Source organism: Urocitellus parryii, chromosome 7 (genome assembly GCF_045843805.1).
Source record: "Urocitellus parryii isolate mUroPar1 chromosome 7, mUroPar1.hap1, whole genome shotgun sequence".
NCBI lineage: Eukaryota > Metazoa > Chordata > Mammalia > Rodentia > Sciuridae > Urocitellus > Urocitellus parryii.
Window position 1 is genome coordinate 9,870,256 of NC_135537.1, and position 24,354 is coordinate 9,894,609.

The following is a 24,354-nucleotide window of genomic DNA, read 5'->3' on the forward strand; positions in this document are numbered from 1 at the left end:
GTGCCCTGTAGCTCTGCTCCTGCCTGCCTTAACTCCTTGGCCCTCAGACCCCTCTGCATCCACTGGAGCCTTAGCAGAGATGCAAAGGGGACAGAGGCAGAGCGCCTGGCCCGTGAGCATCCCCACATCTGCCAGCTCACACAAGAGCGTGCGCCGGAGGAGGCAGCGGCACAACTTCTGAGTTTCCCGTAGTGTACTTTGGAAGTTCAATAAATATGCCAACCCGTGTTCTGCTTATTTATTTTAAGGACTGTTTAGTTGTAGATAGAGGCGCATGAGTGGAGTGTGAAGATGACCAAAACCATATTATTTCCTCTGTTGTCTCCGTCACCCCACCTTCCGATCCACTCAAGCATCAGTATCTCAACTCCAGAATCACTGAAAGCTACTTTTTTCTTTTATCAAAAAAAAAAAAAAAAAAAAAAAAAAAAAAGTAGAGGGCTGGGGGTATAGCTCAGAGGTGGAGTGTCCAACATTCATGGGCCCTGAGGTCAATCCACAGTACCACAAAAAGACAGGTGGGTCTATTTAATCACCTGTGAATTACCAACAAGCTACGAGTGACCTAGGCCAAGGACAGGCAATGACAGCTCTTCTGGTATGTGCCCTAAAGTGCCTGCTGAAACCCGTCTTGGAAATCAGGATGGGTATTGCAGCACATGACTAAACCAGTCAGGGTCACTCCAGGTAAACTGGGCTGGCATGAAATATATGTATTCATATATGAACGGAGGAAATTTATATATATCTAATTCATTCTACTCTTTCCTATTCCCATCCCCGCTTCTCTTCATTCCTCTTTGTCTAGTCCAATGAACTTCTATTCTTCTCTCCCTTTTATTGTGTGTTAGCATCTATGTATCAGAGAAAACATTCAGCCCTTGTTTTTTGGGGACTAGCTTATTTCACTTAGCATGATGGTCTCCAGTTCCATCCATTTACCAGCAAATGCTATTTTATTCTTCTTTATGGCTCAGTAATACTCCATTGTGTATATATACCATATTTTTTTATCCATTCATCTGGTGAAGGGCACCTCAGTTGGTTCCACGGCTTAACTACTGTGAATTGAGCTGCTATAAGCATTGATGTGACCGAATCACTGTAGTATGCTGATTTTAAGTCTTTTGGGTATATAATGAGAGTGGGATAACTAATCAAATGTCAATTCCATTCAAAATTTTTGAGGAATCTCCATACTGCTTTACAAAAGTCAAATCAATCAAAGGAGAAACTAATTCAAACTAAAAATCAGAAATACATGAAAATGACAGGGAATAAAAATCATTTCTTAATAATATTGAATATAAATGGCCTAAACTCATCAATCAAAAGACATAGACTGGCAAATTGAATTAAAAAACAAGGCCCAACAATATTCTCTAAGAGATTCATCTCATAGACAAAGACATCCACAGACTGAAGGTAAAAGGATAGAAAAAACCTATCATTCTAACGGATCTTATAAAAAGCAGGGGGTTCTATCCTTACATTAGATAAATTTGACTTTATAAGCAGGGGTTCTATCCTCATATCAGATAAAGTAGTCTTCAAGCCAAAGTTAATCAGAAGGGCAATTCACACTGCTTAAGGGAATTATACATCAAGACATAACAATCATAAATATTTTTGCCCCAAACAATGCATCACTTACATATGTCAAACAAATCTTTCTTAATTTCAAGAATCAAAAAGAGCACACCACCATGATATTGGGTGACTTTAACACACCTCTCTCACCACTGGATAGTTCCTCGAAACAAAAAACAAAAAAAAAATCTATAGAACAAAAAAATACAATTAATAATTTAGACTTAACAGACATACATAGTCATCCATCAATGACTAAAAACACTTTCTTCTCAGCAGCACATGGATCCTTCTCTAAAATAGATCATATCTTAGGCCACAAAACAACTCTTAGCAAACACAAAAAAGAAAAAGAAAAGAGAGAGATATACCCCACATTCTATCAGATGATAATGGGATCAAATTAGAAATCAATGATACAATAATATGCTATTGAATGACAAATGGATAGCAGAGGAAATCAACATTTTCTTAATCAGTTGACTCTCCTGCTCTCTAAAACAAGTGTTTGGTATCTTTTCGTCTTTCTTCAAATCCCCAGCTTCACGCTCACTCTCAGCCGATGACTGTCTCGAACACTGAAGGCTTGATATTTCACCTTGTTTTCAACTTAACAAGTTAGTTTGTGGTTCATGGATGCTGGCAAAAGACCTGAAACACCTGGGTCAGAGACAAAGGACTTCTTACGGCAATGGCAGTAACCTGAGTGTGGGCATCTGTGCTGCTTCCCCAGGCTTACAGACAATGCAAAGCTAGGGGTGCAACCCTCTGACTCAGTGAAACTATTCTTCACAGCATTGAATTAGACAGGCATTCAGTACACACAGATAAATGGAGTCAGGTCAGGTCAAGGAGGCCTATTTGAGTGAGTCCAGGAAGTTGGAGACTGTGCCCTGAGGGATTGAAATGTTAATTCCTTCAGAGCCCTTCCTCCACCCTTAACAAGAACATGCCAAGGAGGCAACAACCTGTTGCTAAGGTAACCTGTCCCAGGGATTGCACCCCGCCACCAGGGGGGGTTTAATTAATGTGTCCAGGCTGCTACACCCAGCCCTTCCCCCATCCATCTGCTTTTCACCTTTTGGCCATCCCAAGAGCATTTCCTGGGCCTAGTCACATACATAGGAAGGAGAGAGATGAGGGGGAAAAGGCAGAACAAAGGAAGTTAGGACATATAAACAGGCCAAACACCTTCACTTCTTGGGATACCAGCATAATATCTATGGACCCCTTGTTCCTCCTGGGAGAAATCTATGTTACCCCTTTTTAAATAGACCCTGCTTGACATATTGCCTTTCCCACTTGAATCAAACCGTGTAATATGATGTATTAAGAACTATGTAATGTTTTGAACGACCAATAATAAAAAAATAAATAAATAAAAATAAATAAATAGACCCTGCTTTATATGCTGGCCTCGGTGTGCTTCTCTAATGTTATACTTTGACATGTGAGGGAGCAGGACTCGTCACCAGTAACCGGGGTATCACAACTACCCTGTAGGCTGGATCATAAACAGCTGGAATTGGAAGAGAATTTTGAGATCCAGAAATCATGATTCTGATGCAATTCCTCCCCACCCACAGTGCAAACTAATAATGAGAGAAATACTCTTTATCTCTTTTAGTTTATATGCTTCCTAGCACATCTTCAGATTTCAGATACTTTCCTAAGAAGATATTTTTAAAAATATATTTTTAAACCAAGTAGGACACCACTTTAAACCAAGTAGGATGGCTTTAATAAAAAATATGAACAAAAAGAAACTGTCGGCAAGGATGTGAATTTGAACGCTCACATACTGCTGATTGGAAATGGTGCATTTTGGAAAAAGACTAGTATTCCTCAAAAATTTACATGGGATGTTCGTATTATTTAGTACGACCCCAAGGGATGAAAACACATCTACAAATGTTTGTCACAGCATTACTTATCACAAACTGGCAGGGCAATGAAGATGACTTAGGAACAAAGCACCAAGCAGCCCACACAATTGAGAGAAACACCGATCAGCAGGGTCTCCTGGCAATCCAGGAAACCAACTCCAGTGGGACAAGGGACTCTAAAAACCCCTTTTCCTGTCCCAAGCCCTCCCTTCCTGCCCTAAGCCCCATAAAATTCCAGTCAGATGGAGCCCCCATGCGGTTTCTCCTCAGACCCTCTTCTTATCTGCTCTGTTGGTCTGATAGAGTTCTGCCAGGGAGTGGAATCTCAATAAAGCCTCCTTCAACGGTCTTTTTAAATCTGCCTCCTTTTTGGTTACCACCCTTGCCTGACTTTACAAAAATAGAAGGAGAACAACTCATATTGATAGAATGTGGTACATCCACACAATGAAATGTTACTTGGGCCATGAAAAGTAATTAAAGTTCTGAAAAGCTACAACATGGATGAGAATTGGAAACATGCTAAGGGAGTGAAGCCAGACATAAGGGACACATACTAAAAGATCACATTTACAGGAAATGTTCAGAATAGGCAAATCTACAGATGGCTGGAAGTTGGTAGAATCAATGCTTCACTTTTTGAATATACTAAAAAGCCACCAAATTGTGTACTTCAGAAGGGTGAAGTTTATGGTATGTGACTGTATCTCAATAAAACTAGAATTTTTAAAAATTAAAAAGACTGCTCAAGATTAAGTTGACTGCTGTGTTGTTAAACCACGATGCAAAGAAAAGACCACCAACTCCAACTTTAAATCAAATTAAAGCAAGCTTGTAATTCCGTCCGGGACTGTCTCTCCCCAAATCCTTGGGTTAGAGAACAGTACCCCAGCTCTCTAGGAGCATAGTTTTATAGCACAAAAAGTTGCAAAGGAGAGTGTCTTGAGAACTTACAGATAACAGAATTTTGACAAGCATAATACAAAGGTAGATAGTAGGTTAATGATCTAAATGGTTCAACATTTCAAGTTAGGGAGTAAATTTAGCTCCCAACACCAGAATTTATGAGGTGCCACTAAGGTTTCAGAGAGGGTTGTTATCTGGTCAGGGAAAGCCAGGCATGGGTGAGTACAAGGCACGAGCAGGCATTCCAAGCAAGTTTAGAAATCACAGTAAATTATATTAAAACAGAAATTAACTTTTCATGACTTTGTGACAAGATGGCTCTCAATTTTAAGATGGAATTAGGCTGGGTTCATCAGTGTACCCCAAATCTCAATTTCTTTATTCATTTACACGATTTATGATGACATTTGAGATTACTTTTTACATTTCAGTTTCACACTAAGGGCATAGAATGGCATTCCTATTCTTTAAATATGCTAAACTTCATGCCACAATCCGAAGTCCACTGGTTTAAGGGGTCTGAAGGTGGAGTGTTCTGGGCCAGCTGTAGCCATCTTTCAATGCTTTCACCTGTCAAAGAAAAGCTTTGAACAAGCTGGACTCTTAAGATCCCTTCAACTCCAGTTTCTTAGGAACTTTACTAGTATAACAATAGAACATTTTAGCAATTGGAGTAGGATGAGAAAAACGAGGGAGCAGCAAAAAGAACAGTACACCAGGTTATCATAGCTAAAGACATATAGCAAGATGGGGGCAACTTGAAGTTGTTAGTCACATGCCCTAAACTGTCTTATTCATAAATACCAGACAAGACGGTGCTAGTATGTGGACATTTTTGCTTGACTTCACCTTTTCTAACTCCCACTATTACTGCTGTGACTATGACCTGCCCCACGAGGCATACTCTGTGTCTGTTCTTGTTACAATCTGACCCAAGACTTCTCTTGAGAATTAGGCATGGGGTGCCTGGGGCAACAGCTCAGCATTCAGGAACACATATGGGGAAATTAATGTCCAGAGGGCCACCCTTGGTCATGAACAAATGAAAAAGGATAATTGCTTCCCACATTTTCATCCTGTAGGTGGACAGCTCTCAAATGATTTCATTAGACTCCTCAGAATGCCCACCAAGAGGGATCTCCAGGCACCCAGTGATGACCAATTCAATAATGGATTGTTGAGTTTTATGTCCTTATGTTCTACTACCCAGTCTCTTGCTAGGGTTTTTTGGGGTAACTTCCCCCAAGTAACACCTACATGATTCTTTGACTCTGCTTAAGAGAAATCTATACCGACCTGCCTTTTTAAAGTCTGCTCTGCCTCAAGTATAAGCTAAAGGCCCAACACAGCAAAACAGGGAGGCAGAGTTCAATCCCCACTTGGCTCTGCTTGCCACTAATTCAAACCTGGTACTTGAGATAATGTATCATAGGACAGAACAGACATCAGGATGACAGCCATTTATAGTGGGAGGGTAGGCACAGGTGATGGCATTTTACACCTATGTCAACAGGCTCAGACATGTGGGATGCTTGTCCCAAGACTAGAGCTGACACAGCAGCCCAGGTCCCTTATACCTCAGCAGAGTGACCTCAAGGACGATTATTAGTAAACTCTGCACACTGTATAATGGTACAGGGGACCTCCTATTATTGGTCCTTATTCCTGACAGCTGATCTGAAGGCACAACCTATGGTCCTCATTTTAAAATCAGGGTTCAATTATTCACATAAGGTCCCTCAGCCAGGAAGTGCTGGATTTGAACCAGAGCCCATGCTCCTTACCAGCATGCTACAGTATGCTAACAGGTCACCCCTGACTGGTAGCACGCCATGATGCATAGCTACCTGAGTGGCAGAACAGGCCACACAGGGTGAACCAGCTACCAGAGGTGAGCTGCTACTGCTATTGGTGGTGTTTAGAGAACAAGGAGCTAGGGCTAAAGAGAAAACCATTAGGATCAACACTGAGAAGGCAACTGTGCGAGCGCAGGCTGAGGGCCTCTCCTCAGATCTCCCAGAAGACCAGCAGATGGGGTTCCATGCCTCCAGTGTAGGTGAGGAGGACGCACTAAGCAACTTGATTTTACTAAAGCCCTCAAGTTTAAATGAAGCAAATACTGAATAAATTTAATCTGGCAAAAGTAATAGCTACTGGGCTGGGGTTCAGCAGTAGAGCACTGGCCTAACACTTGTGAGGCCCTGGGTTCAATCCTCAGCACCACATAAAAATAAATAAATAAAATAAAGGCATTAAAAAAAGTAATAGCTACTATAAAAATGTACTTATACACAAGTAGTTCAATTTGGTTTTATTGCTCACATGTGATTGCACAGTAAATTTTTACATTTAAAAAAACTTCATTACATTTAGCACATATCAGCATGAATAAGACAAATAACTTCTATTTTCAGACAGAAGGAAACATTTTGAGGAGTAAGAAGTTAATTGCTGGTAAAGTGTGATATTACTCTAAAAGACAATGAGTTCAGAAGTATCGTGTGTGTGTTTTCAGGTAAATTCTAAGCAAATTCTATGTAAGCAGCCACAGACAACACAAGTAAATGAGGGACACTTAAGTGTTAACTGTCAATGCCACACAAAAGAATGATATTAACAACTGTATACAGCAAAAGAGAATGATTAATAATTTATTGAGTTTTACACATCTAGCAAAAATATAGCAATTCAATGACCTTCAACAAATCCTCACATTTCTGTATCTGAATGGGTTCCAAAAGAGTATGCACACCTTGTCCCTGCAGAAACCCCTCCAGACATAGAAGGCTCAGCCAGAGAAAAGATCCATTTCTTGAAAATCCCTGTCAACAAGATCAGTTTCAGTCTATTGAAACTAGGATATACAGAAGTCTACTGTGACTTAAAATAATAAAAACAAAAATCTCCTCACAAAACCCAAGTCAACAGCTTACAAAGAGGAAGAGAAAGGTATGATAAAGATTAATTGCAATGGTTTTTCCTTTACATGCATACATGCATTTTTAAATCACTGAGAAATAACAAATTTTGTAGAGCAAAGTTTGTATTTTGCATGAGTGGAAATGAATATATCTTTCCTTAGCTATTAAACTGTATATATTTTCCATACAAAAGCACACAGTGTTAAATTTATAAAATGACATCCAAGTGGATGATGATTGTTTTTGCATGTCCTCCTGCTTAGATTTTATATGCACAGTCAAAAATTAATATATTTCTTTAAAAAGAAGAAAAAAAGGAAAATAAAAAACACAACACTTGGCATTCTATCTAGTGACACATTTTACCTTGTAAGAGGGAAAGCTACAGTGACAACTGCAACAGGGCCATGTGGTCCTCCAGGGGTGATGTACTGTTGAAAACAAGGTCTAGTTTATCTACATTAATCAATAGCCCAGGATGTCTAAGTACATATGATTACAATTTTTTTCAAGATGGTGCACTTTGGTTTACTAAATGTGCAAGTTCAGTAAAAAGTTTCCTAAACTTTTTCTGTTTCTATGAAAGGTGCCCTAATAACCATAAACACAAGTCAAAACATCCAATCCTTCACTGTAACTTTTCAAACAAAAGTCAAACCTGAATTGTTTTTGAGCTACAATCTTTGATATGTATATTATTTTATGTAAAAAGAAACTGAATCTGAAAAGGCAGAACTATAAAGCTGGTGATTTTATAGAAATGCCCTAAAAGAATTTTCTAAGAATTGCAAAGAAAGTTGTTCATTTTTATCATGTGATAGAATCCACTAAAATCCACAAGGCAGAGTGTCCCTATGACCTGGGCAGCTGAAATCAAAAGCAGCTTTCATTGACAAACCTTAGCACACTTGATTATTAAAACAGACACTCTTTTTGAATGTAACGTAACTAATCCTAAACAGAGATACACACAAGTTTTGGTTCAACTCTTACAAATTAATTTAGTCCATCTGAAGAATTTTTTGACTATGAAGATTTAAAACAATGCACCATATAAAAATCTAAATTAATGTGCTCTTAATAGAAGTTGAAATGTACAGACTCCTCACAGGTGAACTAGTAGCTGTTTTAAATGTCTGTCTTTTCTATACTAAATATATATTTTATTTAATTAATGTAGCCACAGCAAAATACTACTATAATTTCAAAGCATAGCCTGTAAACTAATACATCTTATGATGTAAAAAATATTGCACAATTCGGTACTGCAAGAGTAAGCTCTAAGCCTTTCAAGGAGTCACATTCTTGGCAGAAAACACAGTATTTCGAGAACAGACATTGTAAAGTATGGCGACTCAGGGTCATAATCTAGGAATACTATTAACAGATGTCTTGTCATTGTGAACACACTGAAGAATATCTAGTGCACATTATTACAGTAGAGGACTGGAGGGAGGCTTATCAAAACTTATCTTAAGCATGGGGATGGAAAGCCACATGACAGTTTTGCAACCCCAGGATTAGGAATATTTTTACTTTTGCAGATAATCAAAAATAAAAGCAATTCTATTTCTGAGAAGTTGTGTAGACATTTAAGAAATACAGTAAACATTTCATACATTTTTAATCCTTTTTTTTAAAAAATTACATGTTTTGAAAGGTTTAAAATATACTGTTTTAACAATGGAATAATGTGAGACAAACACATGTTCAAATTTACAAGCCAGCAGAAACCTCAAAACAAAATAACATGGCATGAATTTGTCTTTAAAAATACTATAAATCATATAGTTCCCAAACTTCTAATATGATATGCCAAGCATTTTGTTAAAGATAAGTTCCCTCATCATTTTCAAGAAGTATGTCAATATGCATTAAGTAAATTCTGAAAACTCAGCTTGGCTTTGATTTTTAGGCTTTGAAATCCTATGCTGAGATCTTTGTGAGCCACTCAGTACACACACAAATCTGGAAACTTCATCTCATAGACCGGGACAGATTGGTATTGGGCATGTCCAGAAGTAATGGTCAGTGTTCCTGATGGACTGGGAGGAGGACTATAAAAGAAAAACATGACACTGTCAACAGGCATATTTAGAAGCTGCTCATTTCATAGAGTACTCAATCTACTATCTGCAAACCACAAAGTAAGACTCCTTAACTGGAGAGATCAACAAGATGTAGGTGCTGGCCAGCTGTAAAGCTGTATGGGTTTCAACAACTGAGGTATTCAGCTTTAAGTCTAAACTAGACATTTTCCTTTGGAAAAAACATACGTATGTGTATGTACATATATTTATATAATGTGTGTGTGTGTGTGTGTGTATACACACACACACATACACACACAATATAATTGTTAAAGCAGGATTACACTCTCTACTTTCTTATGAGATACTCTGTTTCACAAGCAAATACTCTTTCCTGTATAAATGCTGGCCTTTTGATGACAGTATATTTTACCATATGGATAATCATTTTTTTAAAAAATCTACTGAAAAACACAGGCTTATTTTCATTATTATGAATGTTTATAAGTTTATTCTTATGCATACAAACTTATCCTGCCTGAGTCCTTGGCCAATAGATTTACAAGTAAAACTTCTGAGTCAAAGGGGAATCACAATTTTGACTTTGGCATATATTTTAAGATACTGGCAATGTAAACTTTCAGCACTTTAAGTATGTTATGGTTTGATCTGGCATGTCTTCCAAAGGCTCCTGTGTGGAAGGCTGAGCCTCCACTGCAGCCAATATTCAATATTTCACTCTGTGAAAGTGATAGGATCATGAGGGCTCTGACCTCATGGGTTTATAGTTGATGATGTCCCTTGTAAATAGGTGGAGGAAACTTCAGGAAGTGTGGCCTCTTAGAGGCAGATCACTGGAGGTGTATTTCTCTTCCCTGACCCCTTTTTCTCTCTCTTCTCTCTCTGTTTACAACTTTCCTTGAAGTTAGCAGCTTTGCTAACTCTTCAACCTGATGTTCTCTTCACCACAGGCCCAGAAACAATGGAGCCAGGCAAGCATGGACTTAAATCTCAGGAAAAAAATGAGCCAAAATTAATCTTTCCTCTATAAAGTTGCTTTCTTAGGTATTTTTTTTTTTTATAGTTGGGAAAAGCTGACTAATAACGTACCTGTCCTCTGTTATACTGTTAAAAACTTGTATACTTTTTTTTTTTTAAATCCTTGCCAACCTAGCAGGCAAAACGGAATTCATTCCTATTTTTATTTTCAATTTTTAAGTTACACTACTAGTACTGACAAACATCTTTATAGTATTCATTTTGTTTTTTTAAATATTTACACTTTTTGTGTCCACTACCTGTATTCCTACTCAGATATTTTTCTCTTAGAAATTTAGGAAACTAATATTTTGTCATATGATACAAATGCTTTTCTCCAATTCATTATTTAATTATCAATTTCTTTTTTGGCTAAATGTTTAAGAATCTTACACAAAAAAATTCAATTTTCTTTTAACTTTTAGTTTTTGAGTTATGTTAACACCTCCAACAAAGATTATGAAAAAAATATCTGCTATAAATTCTAGTGTTTCCATATGTTTTTCTAAACAAAGAGTTATTTTTCTATTTTGGGAGAAAGAGATGATGTAGGAATCCTCCTTCACTGATGAACAATCTTTAGCAGTTGTCCAAACAAGGTAACCTCAACATTCTCTGTGTGTGCAGAGAGAAGTCAACCTTTTTGTGTGCTCTTTAAAAGGACACTTAAGATGATAATATTCAAATCTCTTTAAAAGGACACTTAAGATGATAATATTCAAATTTCTGAATTTTTTCCTCATTGTTATGCTTTAATACTCTTATGAGAACAATGTTAGAATCTGCAATTATAATAATACAGCAAAACAGGAAAAAGTGAGAACAAGCAGTTCCATTCACATTTATTTACTAAAATATAGGTAGCTTTTCTTTAAACTCCAATGGATGTGTGGGTGTGTGCAGTTTTAAGTACCTTGTCTATTAATTCCAATAAATGGATAATCTGATGTTGCTTCCTCTCAGTGTATTTATATGACTGCTTCTCTGAACTCCTTATAATTTTTTTGAATATGTAAACCATCTATACTTGCATCTATTGCCTGTACTCCTACTCAGATATCTTTTTCTCTTATGAGGAAACTAATTTTTTGTCACATCAATTTTTTTTCCCGTGCCCAGGTCACAGTGAATAAAAGAAGGGGGACTGAATTATAAGACTCTTTGTTTGGTCTCTTTTCTGGAGAGCACAAACTCTTTCCTCTGGCTGCTTAGGGCAAGGAAAATGAACATGAGAAAAGGTACTGGCAAGTTGAAGATTGTGAAGGTGGACTTCATAGCTAGACTTTAGTTCTGTGTCATGCAGGCCATCCCAGAACTGCTATTTGCTGGCTAAGTGACCTTGGATAAGTCACCTAACTTCCATGTGCCTGTCTGTACACTTTAAAATGAGGAAAATCATGACTTATTTTTTAGGCATACTGTAAAAACTAAATGAACCAATGCACTTACCATAGTGTCTAGAGCACCATGCTTGATAAATGTTAACTATTAGTGGTAAGTGCTCAATAAATGTGAGAAGCAGCAGTACCAACAAAATGGAAATAGTCATAACACTTTATTCTAAACTATTTAATTCATATAATTATGTTGGTGTGACTAAATGTAACAGTGATACCTAGAAAATTTTCTCTTAAGAACATGAGTTATGGATTTAAATTTTGACTATGCCACTCACTAGCTACATGAGCTTCAGCAAGTTACTTTCCTTCCCTAAGCTTTAGTAATTTCACCTGAAAATGGAAAAGACATTCTCTACCTACCTTTCAGGGTTGTGGCAAGGATTAGCAAAAATAACAATAAGAAATCTGCAGTATAAGATAAAGTACACAGTGGATGTTTGGTATTACAGTTAATGGAAAGCAAAGAAGTAAATGCTCTTACTCAGCAATTTTCTCTGAAAATTAGATTCACAACACGTTGCATATTTCAATTCAATTATCTGTCCTGAAATTTTGTAAATGGGCGATTCTTTACTTAATAGAAGCAGGAGGCATGGTGGGGAAGTGTTTAGAATAAGATGTGAGACTACCATAAACTTGCTTATAAAAGCAGAAAACATACTGAAATTAAAAAAAAAAAAATCAAACAGACTAGAGCATTTACCAGTCTCTTCCATTTATATGATATAGGTGTTAAAAATATAAAAAATACAACTGATGGAGAAAAAAAAATCCATAAGCACAGCTATGTATAACTTCTTTACTAGGCTGATTTCCACAGTGAAGTCAATGTAAGACCACGTGAAGTTCTATTTTTTTGTAGGGAACTTACAGCTTGCCTTCCCCTCTTCCTGTGCTACATTACTTAATAATGTATAGACAAAGAATGACCACAGTTATCACAGACACCATGTTTTGGCATATAACAACTCCTAACAGGACTCAAATGAACATGGTATAGGAAAGCTCAAGGAAATTCAATAATTCAAAAGAGCCACATGCACAGGTAGAAAAACATTATTGTCCTGGAAAACACTATGAGGCAGAACTATGTTAAACTTCAGTTTCTGTAAGTTAAAACAGTTAAATATCAGCAATTTCCTAGTTAAACACAACATTAGAATGTGGGTCTTCCAGACTATTCAGATATCTTTATAGGACCATTATGAAGGAATAAATAATCTAAAAGAGGAAGCTAGAAATGCTAAGACAACTACAAAAAAATGATATAAGATTCTCTCTGGTAACCAGAACGACCACTCAAAGGGTCACCTTTATGATCTCATGCTCCCTCAATGAAAAGGATAATTACTTAAACATAATCAAGCACAAATTTATAGGAGTATAGTAGTTTCTATTGTTGTGTTACTGCTGTTGCTGCAACAAAACCCTTACCGTATGGTGAGTTCCAGTATTTGAGCAAGTCTATCATGAAGCAAATTTGCCTGAAAAGAAGAAAAAAATGTTATGAAAGGATTTATAATTTTCCAAATACCCAATAATACAAATGTAATTTAATGAATAATCACAGCTGTAACTGTTAGATAATACAGAATGTGGAGTTTTTTGTTTGTGTTTTTTGGTACCAGGGATTGAACCCAGGGGCACTCAACCCCTGGGCCACAACTCAAGCCTTTTTTTAAAAAAAGAAAATATTTTATTTAGAGACAGATCTCACTAAGTTGCTTAGGACCTCAGAAAGTTGCTGTGCCTGGCTTTGAACTTTTGATCATTTTTGCCTCAGCCTCTTGAGCTGCTGGGATTACAGGCATGTACAACTGTATCCGGAAGTAAAAATTGTTTTTAATGTTTTGATTTGTCTCATTTGTTAGAATTTATTTTCTCTTATTGTTCTTTCTTAGTTACAAACTGACAAACACAAAAGCAATCACAGCAAAATCACCAGAACCACTATGGAAAAAGCATCAAAGCAACAATATTCACTGACATCCAGTGGGATCTGCCATTTCTATCAGCTTATATCCCATTAAGAAATAATTCAGGCTTTACAGCTAATCCCTCAGAGATTCTGTCCCTGTCTAGTACCTATCCCTGTGTTCTCTGATTTGCCTAAAGTTTGGAACTTACCAACCAATTACCAAAGTTTCTACAAAACTATTTTTACCATCTATTCACTTACTTTGGATTCACACTGTGCTGCGATTTCTTCAAAAGGTGCTTTCTGGAATTTCTCTATCACAAGACGTCTCTTTTCCTTTTCCTGTTCTTCCATTCCATTGGTATCTGTGTAAGTTTACATAAGGATCCATTAAAAGGAATAGTTTCATAAAATCCTGCCAATGATCAAAAAAAGCTAATGATCTATCAACCAAAAATAAAGACGATTTAAAGAACTATTCCATAAGGAAAAAAAGCAAAAGGCATAACATTCTTAAAATGTCTCATTAAAGGTGAAATAATACACACACATTAAAAAACTGAACAGAATTAAAGCTCATAGCAGAAAATCTTTCATTGAATACCTGTCTGTCTCTCTTATCAAAAACATAAAAAAGGAGAGAGAATGGTAACTTTCTACAGGTCAAACAACATCAAGAGCTTTCCTGAAGAATGACTCCTTTATTTATAACTATGTCCTTGCATATATGAAGCACTAAATATTTGCTTGACTGATTCTTGACGCTGAGTGAAGTAACAGAAACACAGACTGGGTCATGCAGAATCACACTGAACCTGACCACAACTTGGGAAGGGGTTTTTATATTAAGCTGATGTATGTATGATCTCAAGTTTCTGAAAAAGTAAAATAACAAATGCATCTTTTTGATATGACTGATATAACAGTGTTTGCCTGCTAAAGAACACAGATATGGTGAGACAATTTTAAAAGCTTAAAGAATGAGTTCATATTCATAATTTATTTATTTAAAAAAACAAGGTTTTTTTTGTTTGTTTTTTTACCATATTGCCTTTAGTTATTTTATCATCTAAAAAAACACCAACATAAACGTGCACATCAGATAGAGCACTAATCTCTAGGGTATCTCTCTCAAAAAGCTAAGTACCAAAAATACAAATAACTCAATCAATAAATGGGCCAAGGACCTGAACAGATACTTCTCAGAAGAGGACATTCAATCAATCAACAAATATTTGAAAAAAAATGTTCATCATTGCTAGCAATTAGAGAAGTAAAAATCAAAAAACTAAGATACCATTTCACTCCAGTCAGAATGGCAGCCATTATCAATACAAACAATAGTGAGTATTGGTGAGGATGTGGGGAAAAAGGTATACTCATATACTGCTGGTGGGGCTGTAAAATGGGGGAGCCAATATGGAAAGCAATATGAAGATTTCTTGGAAAATTGGGAATGGAACCACCATTTGACCCAGCTATCCCTCTCCTCGGTCTATACCCAAAGGACTTAAAAACAGCATACTTCACAGATACAGCCACTTCAATGTTTATAGCAGCACAATTCACAATAGCTAAACTGTGGAAGTAACTTAGATGCCCTTCAATAGATGAGTGAATAAAAAAATTTGCCATATATACACAATGGATATTACTCAGCAATAAAAGAGAATAGAACCATAGCATTTGCAGGTAAATGGATGGAGTTAGAGAAGATAATGCTAAGTGAAGTTAGCCAATCCCCAAAAAACAAATGCTGAATGTTTTCTCTGATATAAGGAGGCAGATTCATAGTGGGGTAGGGAGGGGGAAAGTGGGAGGAATAGACGAACTCTAGATAGGGCAGAGGGGTAGTAGGGGAAGGGAGGGGATATGGGGTTAGAAATGATGATGGAATGTGATGGACATTATTATCCAAAGTACGTGTATAGAGACATGATTTGGTGTGAATATACTTTGTATACAACCAGAGATATGAAAAATTGTGCTCTATACATGTAATAAGAATTGTAATGCATTCCACTGTCACATATAAATAAAAAAATCAACTAAAAAAAAAGAAAAAAGTATAGTCAGGTATCATGCCATGTGCCCCCTTTGCACATGGTTAAAAGAGGTGAACACTGAATATTAAAAGAAAGTTTATAGTCTTTGGATCTGTAAATTGATAATAAAAAGCATGCAACATTAAAAAAAAAAGATGAGTTAGATATTAGAGAGTTAACTAGTGCAGGATATCTCACCAATTGCTTTCTTCAATGTTTCAAAGGTAATTTCTTCAGTGTTACTAACCTAGAGAAAAGTGATTCAAGTAAAACAAGAGTTAAGAAAAGTCAATATAAATAACACCTTCACCTAGTTATGAGTCATCTAGGAGTTTTCACAACAATTTCTTCTTCTCTATGTTGGCTTCATTTGTGACTTACGCTCTAGATATCAAGTAGTCTCCACTTTTTCACTAAGTGTAACACTGGCCTACTGCAGGGTTTCCCCCAAACAAGCCTACAGATTAGCATGAGACTAGCAGAAATAGGGCAGCAGCAGCAACTCAGCTAATCTGTATTACAGAATAGTCTCCACTATAGATATCCCCCCGACCCAACTTTGAGTGATATATGTATGATCAATGATTTGAAACAGGCTGAGATTATATGGACACACATCTTTATTTATTTGTTTGTTTGTTTATTTATTTATTTTTGATACCAGGGATTGAAACCAGTGGAACTTAACTACTGAGCCACATCCCCAGCCCTTTTTTATATTTTATTTAGAGACAGAGCCTTGCTAAATTGCTGAGGCTGGCTTTGAATTGGTGATCCTGCCTCTGCCTCCTGAGCCACTGGGATTATCCATGTCCAGTTTATGAATATTTTTAGCTATATGGTAAATAAGAACTAATATTCTACAGCCTCTAAATTTTTGGTGTTATATGTTATTTACAACTCAAAAATGAAATAATCTAAGATTTCAAACTGTTTAAAAGTAATAATCACTATTTTGGCAAGTGTTCAATGAACAAAATCAATATGTTAAGCATATTCTGGATCTTGTGAGGTCAACTAACAAATTTCTATTTTCTGCAAGTGTCCTTCAACTGGAGCTCTCAAATATCTTTTACTTTGAATTATGTAAAAGATATGAAATCAAACATTTTATGATTTTTTAAAAAAAAGTTCAGAACACTTTTTGTGGCACCAGCACGTTTTCAGAAGGCATAATAATACATCCAGTTACTACAGTATCTCTGAATAACAATGAAAAAATGATATGTGAGTACTTGCCTGGACTTTGATCATCCCTAATTTTAGCCCATGAGCTTCTTTTGCTAAGTCTAAGGCAGCAAGACTAATGAAAGCAAAAGACTTCCCGCTCTCTACCTTAGCTTCTCTGTAATACAAAGGCTTTAGCTGGAAACCAAGCAGCAAGAGATCCACTACCTCAGCTTTCCTACTGAGGGTTCACATTTCTAGTTGAAGTCAGATTAAACTTGGGAATCTTCAGTTGCTTTGTTCTAGATATTTGGAGCAGACATACAAGATTAGGCTCTGGCTGATTAATTACCTGTACCAAAAGTAATCTAGTACTTTAATGAAAAAAAAAAAATGACTCTGTTGGTTTTAGACGTGGCTAAGCGCCAAAAACAGGAGACTTTTAAGAAACAACTAAAGTACAGTAGAAATGAGAATGCTAGCATTCTTGTTACACTGTTTTTTTTTTTTTTAGTTTATAAAGATTATTTTAAAGTTTGAGCAAGTATTCAACAGTAACTGGTAAATAGCTTTTATAAATTTCTCTGGTCTTCTATGAAATTAATTAATTAAATTTTGCCTAGGAAGTAATTTTATTCTCTTTTGGTATCTGAACAACCTTTTCTAATATATAAAAGCAGATTCCACAATTGTTAATAATGAGTTTTAAACTCAAATGTCCTCAAATAAATGTGATACTAAATTGTACTTTCTAGATACTCAATGCTAAACAAATATGTCTCACACTTAGGACTTAGCAAAACAAAGTTTTTGAAAAGGTAATAAATGTATTCGTGGGCACTTAATGTAAAATGTAATATATTCCTCCTATATTACATTTGTGCAAATGTGTTTCCAATTCATTTTATCAAAACAAATGGACGCTTGTCAAGTTTCAAGTGCTATATACATATTTTTGTATGAAAATTTAAAAATTAGTTAACAAAAAGAGAAAGGAAAGCCTTCCTCTGTACATTTATGAATATATTCATGTACACAGTGAATCTTGCCATCGTGTACATCCACAAGACAGGGTCCTAATTAGTATATATATATTCCATGCTTATACAATCATATCAAAATGGACTCTACTGTCATGCACAATTAAAAAAAAATAAAATTTAAAAATTTTTTTAAAAAGGAGAATGGAATAATATATGCTGCACCCCTTGAAAAATTAAGTCTATAAACTAAGGCTTTGAATGAATTCTTCCCTAACAAAGGTAATACCAGCAAATTTATAATGAAAAGAACTAGCAAATTTATAATTAAAAGAACTCTCCTTCCTAGGAATGTATAAAATTAAAATGACTTTGAAGAGGCAAATTTAGAGAAGATTTCTCTTAAGTTTAAACTGGCAAGCAACTTTAAATCAATCTTAATGCCTTAATGCCTTTAATTTCCCTCATAGATGAAGTTTTGACACTTTATAAAGGTAGTGAATATGTGGCTTCACAAAATGTATAAGAACTGCCTGTTCAACTACTTTTGATGCTCTACTAATAATTTCTTAATATAGCTGATGAATTTTGTGTAACTGAGCAGAACATAGAACATACAAGTTAGTTTACTATTCTCTGATCACTAAATAATTTTAATTTCTGGAAACGAATTAACTGACAGGAAATAGGGGAGAAAGGAGAATGAGAAAGCACTAATTCAGACAACTTCTTTCTCTTTTCTTATATGGAGATATCTTTAATTATTTTTATTGTGCCAATGAAAAATAATAAATACCCTAGGAAGGGAAACAATAGATACACTATGACAGGTTGGCATTTCAGTACTTTTACTGGCCTATCAAAGCATACTCTGATGATTTGTGTAACATAAGTGTTAGAGAACATTGACTGCTTCTCCTTTCTATAACTCAGGAGGACACATTCTTATGCTCTACTGAAACAGGAGGAGAGCAGCCACAGTTCTTAAAGAGTACAGTTTATTGATTCAGCTTAAGCTACACACATCATATATGCTATTCATAATAATACAACAATTTTCCTTCACAAGTGAAGTTATGACACTTTCTAAATGTAGTGAGCATGTGACTTCACTTAAAAGTGTATAATTCTATTTGTTTCTGTAATTAATATTTGATGAATTTTAAAAAAATAAACAGGAACTAAGAGATTCTATTAATTTAACAACAGGCCTTATCTAGCATTTATTTCCAAAAAAAATTTAGTTGTGCTTTATAGTCCCTTTTATTACACTGAATTACAATGTAAAATCTAGTATATACAATATACAATGTTAAGTTTATATATCTTTTAGATAGCTGCAATGGGTTCCGTAATAGAAATTATAAAAAATAAACTAAATCAGATTAATTTCTAGTAACAATTCAGTTGATCTGGGGATACAGTTATAGTTTCTCCTGTATTAAAAGTATGGAGGGTGAAAATTTCTTTTAACTGATATCTGTCACAACACAGTATTCCATGAACTAGCAGTCACTTACCACATCATCAGAAGGAATGGTGTTGGGTAAAATATCCACCTGAATAGACACGGTGTCCACAATACTTTTTCTTCTAGAAAGACGATCTTCATCTAAAATAAAAGTTGTTTCATCTCATTATTTGTTACTTATAAATGTTACACTGATTTTTTATTTGTAAACACTGCTTATTTCAGATTTTTAAAATTCAGAAAATTATGAGGTTTTTGTTCTTTCTAAATAGAGCAGTGTTTTTTCAGTCTTTTTTTTTTAAAGGAAAGTGTTATTTTAATTAACAAATAATTAAACATACTTATGGGGTACAATGCAATATTTTAATATGTGTATACATATGTGAAATAAACAAGTCAGAGTCATCAGCATATCCATCACCTCAAGTATTTATCAATTCTTTATGGTGGGGACATATAAAATCCTCTCTTAGATAGAAATCAGGAAAACAATTCCATTCAAAATAGCCTCAATAAATAAGTAAATTAATATCTAGGAATAAATATAACCAAGAAGGTGAAACACCTCTACAATGAAAACTCAGAATGCTGGAGAAAGAAATTGAAAAGGACCTCAGAAGATGGAAAGCACTCCCATGTTCATGGATAGGCAGAATTAATATTGTTAAAATGGCCACATGTCCAAAAACATTACAGAGATTCAACATAATCTCCATCAAAATAAAAATGACAAAAACTGCATGGTATTGGCATAAAAATAGACACATAGACCAGTGGTAGAGAGTAAAAGACAAAGATAAAGGGGTTGGGAGGAAGCATGGGAGAATTAGACGAACTCTACATAGAGCAAAGGGGAGGGAGGGGAAGGGGGTGGGCATGGGAGTAGGAAAGATGGTGGAATGAGATGGACATCATTACCTTAAATACATGTATAAAGACACAAATGTTGTGACTCTAATTTGGGTACAACCAGAAATATGAAAAATTATGCTCCATATGTATAATAGGAATTGTAATGCATTCTGTCATATATAACAAATTAGAATAAAAAGTAATAATAAAAAAATAAATAGCAGAAAAATGAAAAACTATGGCTATAAGGAAAAAGAACAAAGTCATAACTAAATGAAACACATATATGTCCCCACTACAACTATATGAAACACATAGGCTACTGGCTCCATCTCTAAAAGGCCCATGTGACTAAGCTATGCTCCTAGGCATAGGTGGGGAAAGGCACACTACACTTGTCAGTTGCATTTACCTTTGTATTTGTGCCTGGGTTTATGAGGTTTTTTGCTTGAAGGAAAGAGAGCTAAATTCAAAATTATAAAAATGTAATATTTTAAATATCCTTTAAAAAATTACTTTAAATTACAAAGCTCTATTAATGTCTCATTCTTAGCATTTTTATTCCCCCCATGGAATTTATGAGAAACAATCTTTTATACTACAAATTTTAAAAGAAAATGCAAAAGCATTAACACTTCCAACTACTATAAACTATCACTGTAAGAAATGTGTATATTTTGGACCCATGTTATGGAAAAGACCGGCATTTACAAAGACTATACTACTTTTAGTAATTAATCTAAAAAATTATCTAACTGAAATCAAATAGTTCTCTTATAGAACAAAGGTATTCCCAAAGGCTAAATTAGTTCTTCCACAAAATTTAACATTCATATAATCATTAGAGTATAAGAAACTCTTTGATTTATTTTTTAAAGAAAAAAATTGAAAGCAAGACACCATTTAGTTTTGTCTTCAATCACAACTGCATTATTTCAGGTGAAGGAAAGAACAGAGGAAGTATACAGACAGAAGAAATGTAAAAAGTTTGTACATTTCTTTACATAGGAGTCTATACTTTTTCAAAGAACAAACATTTCCTAATTCATTAAGCTCAATAATCACAAATCACTTATTAAACAATTCCTACAAATCACTAAAGTAATTTCTGTGTTAGATATAATTATGTTTAATGAAGAAAAGATTTCACTTTGCTTTTCTGTTTTAAAGGATAACATTAGACATAATAATCCATGAATGTAATATCAAGAAAAATAAATCATTAAGCACTTGATTTGCTTAGGGTAAAATCATATCTACATCTGTAGAGATTTACCAAAGGTTTTCAAAAGTAAAACAGTTGAAAAAGTCTGGGCTACATAGTGGGTATACATACCAAGAATTACTTTTCCTTTCTAATTGTATAATGAAAAAATTGAAACATAATCACTAAAAGAGCTGTAGTTTTCATCCTCTTACCTGTTACTTGGGGTACATATGGTACTGACAACCTCTCAACACTATATCCACTTCCACCCAGTGACTCTGCAATCTTATTGGTCAGAAAGTACAGATTTTTGTCATGCTTCTCTAAAGATTTTGGAAGTCTGTTCAGGTTGATAAAAACAATAATTAGTCAGTATTACTTAATTCTGAGCAAAGGTAAGTAAATAAACAAAATACTGCAAAGCTAAAGCCTCATTATTCTAAGATAAACATAAATTAACCTACAATTAATAACAGAAACATCAATATGCTATAGGTCATTAATCTGCACTCTCTAAGATCACTTGGCATGTGGTCCCATCCTAGCCACACTGTTAGTATTCTTCTCCCAGTAATGCTCCAATAGTGAATTCAACCTTATATTACTGGGCTGATATCCAAACACTAAGTAATAAAGAACATTAAATTCAGTTTTGACTTTCGTGCTAATTAAAAATCTGCTGAGAGGAAAACTAAAAATGCATCTCACTGATCACTAATGAGAATCCCCAGCCAGCTAAGAGACAAAAACACCTGCACAACCACTTGGTTTTCCTTTCACAGGGCCAGTAGTATCACAGGCTGATGTTTTTGATACAACATGCTCTCAGAGCCCAAGATCTTGAATCGGATATGAGTGTATTATTATTATTCATACATTTTTTTTTCCTCTGGAGAGCAAGGAAAAATAAAGGGTATAACATTTCCTTAATAGCCTCTGCCCCACAAGTTTATGAGTATACTTATCTATCACTGAAAGTCAAGATATCATAATCTCTTAATAGAATGCTCATTATGTATGAAAGCATCTAAAAATGCTGTAGTTAAGAGAGAGATCCCCACATTTTAAAGAGCAAGACAGATCTTTTTTTCTTCATTTTTTTCAAGCTTGGCTCCATGCATGCATGAGTCTACATTTACAAAATGCAAAAATTCTACAACAAGGGAAGTCAGATGAATTAAATGATGGAAATCCAAAGTGATGATTGTGAAACACTAGAAAATTTTTATAACATTAATTTACTCCCTTATAATCACTGATTGTTTTTTCTAATAAGCCTTTCCATAAAATATACTGAATGAACGTACAGGCACTTATCTCTGAAAATATGCTCTGGTAGAAAATAAGGGGCTTCCATAGTTCGAATTTCAATAACCTGGAAAATATCCAAAAACAAAACAAAACAAAACTCAAAACCTTAGGACCTTGGCTAGGACAATCTGAAAAACAACTAAAAAACTCAAAATAAAACCTTTAAACATTTATGTAAAATATCACTTTATTTTGAATTCAAGCTAGGTTTAGAGTCCAGATATATAATTCATCTTGTTTACACATTTATTATTTAAAAATTCAGCAAATAAACTTATGAAAATAATAAATGAAGTAAAAAAAATAATGATGCATTATACTTCCTTAAAGCTACTATAAAATGACTCATTTGGTAAACCCTTTATGAACCACCGTCTTCTACCTTCTGTGCACTTCTTGCAGCCTGTCATGAGATCTCAAAGCACGTGTGAGGTCTTGCTCCTCAGAGGATCTGAGAGCAACTTAAAGGGAGTCCTCTGCTTTCATAATATTTGTGAAATATTATTTGTGCTTTCATAATATCTCCAAAGGTGGGCATTCAACAGTCACATGTTTGTTTAACATAAGATTGAGTTTTCTTGGAATGCATTAAAAACCTATATTATAATAAGGATTGAAAGACATGCTTCCAATTTCATAAAAATGAGGTTCTCTCTGACAAATGTCTTTACAAGTGGTCTTTCTCAGGTAAGTCACAGGCTCTGAGATATATATTAATTCATGTGAGTTACTCAGGAGTTTTTGCTGAGAAAAATAAAGTTATTGCTGAAAAAAGCTAAGTATACTTGAAAGACAACAATATTCAAAGAGGTACATTAATCATTCAACTTTTGGAATTTGTCCGGTATAAAATAATAATAGCAATAAAATAAAAAATAATATAACTTAAGAACATTTAGATAAATAAAGATTCATAATGGCTCAAAGGAAAAAAAAAGTACAGAATGATAAGATACCACAGAAGAAAAGCATGTATTCTATTCAACCACATTAAAAAAATTCTAATAAAACAATAGCTGCAGTGTTAGTTTCAGTTTTGATTTACAGGATTATCATAATAATTTGATACATAATCATCAAAGTTAAAAATAATTATCACTTAAAATAAATCATTTGTGTTCAACCTCAAGTTTATCATTTACCTTACCTTGCTAACATGCTGGCAAAATGCAGGAACAGCTATCATCTGACTTACAAAGTTGAGATATGCTGCAACCAGTGCCATGATCCCGCAACGATGAAACATGGACAAATTATCTTCGTTGATAATTGCACTATCCTTTTAATAAAAAACAAATACATCTGACAGGTTAAGAACTCCATCAACATTTTCTCTATAATTATACTGGAATAGTGCAAGCAGTTTGAAATGATTAAAAAAAAAGTCAACTTTTTAGAATTTATTTTTAAAAAGAATTCTGAAAGGAGAACAAATGCCTATCTATAGCAGAGTTAAAATTTTCAATTTATTAAATGTTTTTCCTTAGGAAAACCTTTCCTATTTATACACATATATAAATACACACACACACACACACACACACACACACACACACAGAGTGCCCAAGCGTACAACATTGCATACTGTCCTTTTATTACACAGTACGCATTCCAATTAAACAATGTTATAAT

The 24,354-nt window shown here is 34.8% G+C and overlaps 1 protein-coding gene across 3 annotated transcripts in view; it reads right to left on the reverse strand.

The window, feature by feature from the left end:
- Positions 1–6,692: 6,692 nt before the first annotated feature.
- The window catches only part of Efr3a (EFR3 homolog A), a 90,605-nt gene continuing 72,943 nt past the window's right edge, over positions 6,693–24,354 (reverse strand). For all 3 annotated transcript variants that reach the window (XM_026407171.2, XM_077800546.1, XM_077800547.1), the window contains 8 exons: positions 23,870–24,001; positions 22,719–22,786; positions 21,624–21,751; positions 19,402–19,493; positions 15,933–15,981; positions 13,951–14,054; positions 13,206–13,255; positions 6,693–9,360 (listed from right to left, as the gene is read on the reverse strand). In XM_026407171.2, the coding sequence (XP_026262956.1) occupies positions 9,255–9,360; positions 13,206–13,255; positions 13,951–14,054; positions 15,933–15,981; positions 19,402–19,493; positions 21,624–21,751; positions 22,719–22,786; positions 23,870–24,001 (729 nt within the window). In that variant the 3' untranslated portion in view covers positions 6,693–9,254. The remainder of the gene's footprint in view (positions 9,361–13,205; positions 13,256–13,950; positions 14,055–15,932; positions 15,982–19,401; positions 19,494–21,623; positions 21,752–22,718; positions 22,787–23,869; positions 24,002–24,354) is intronic.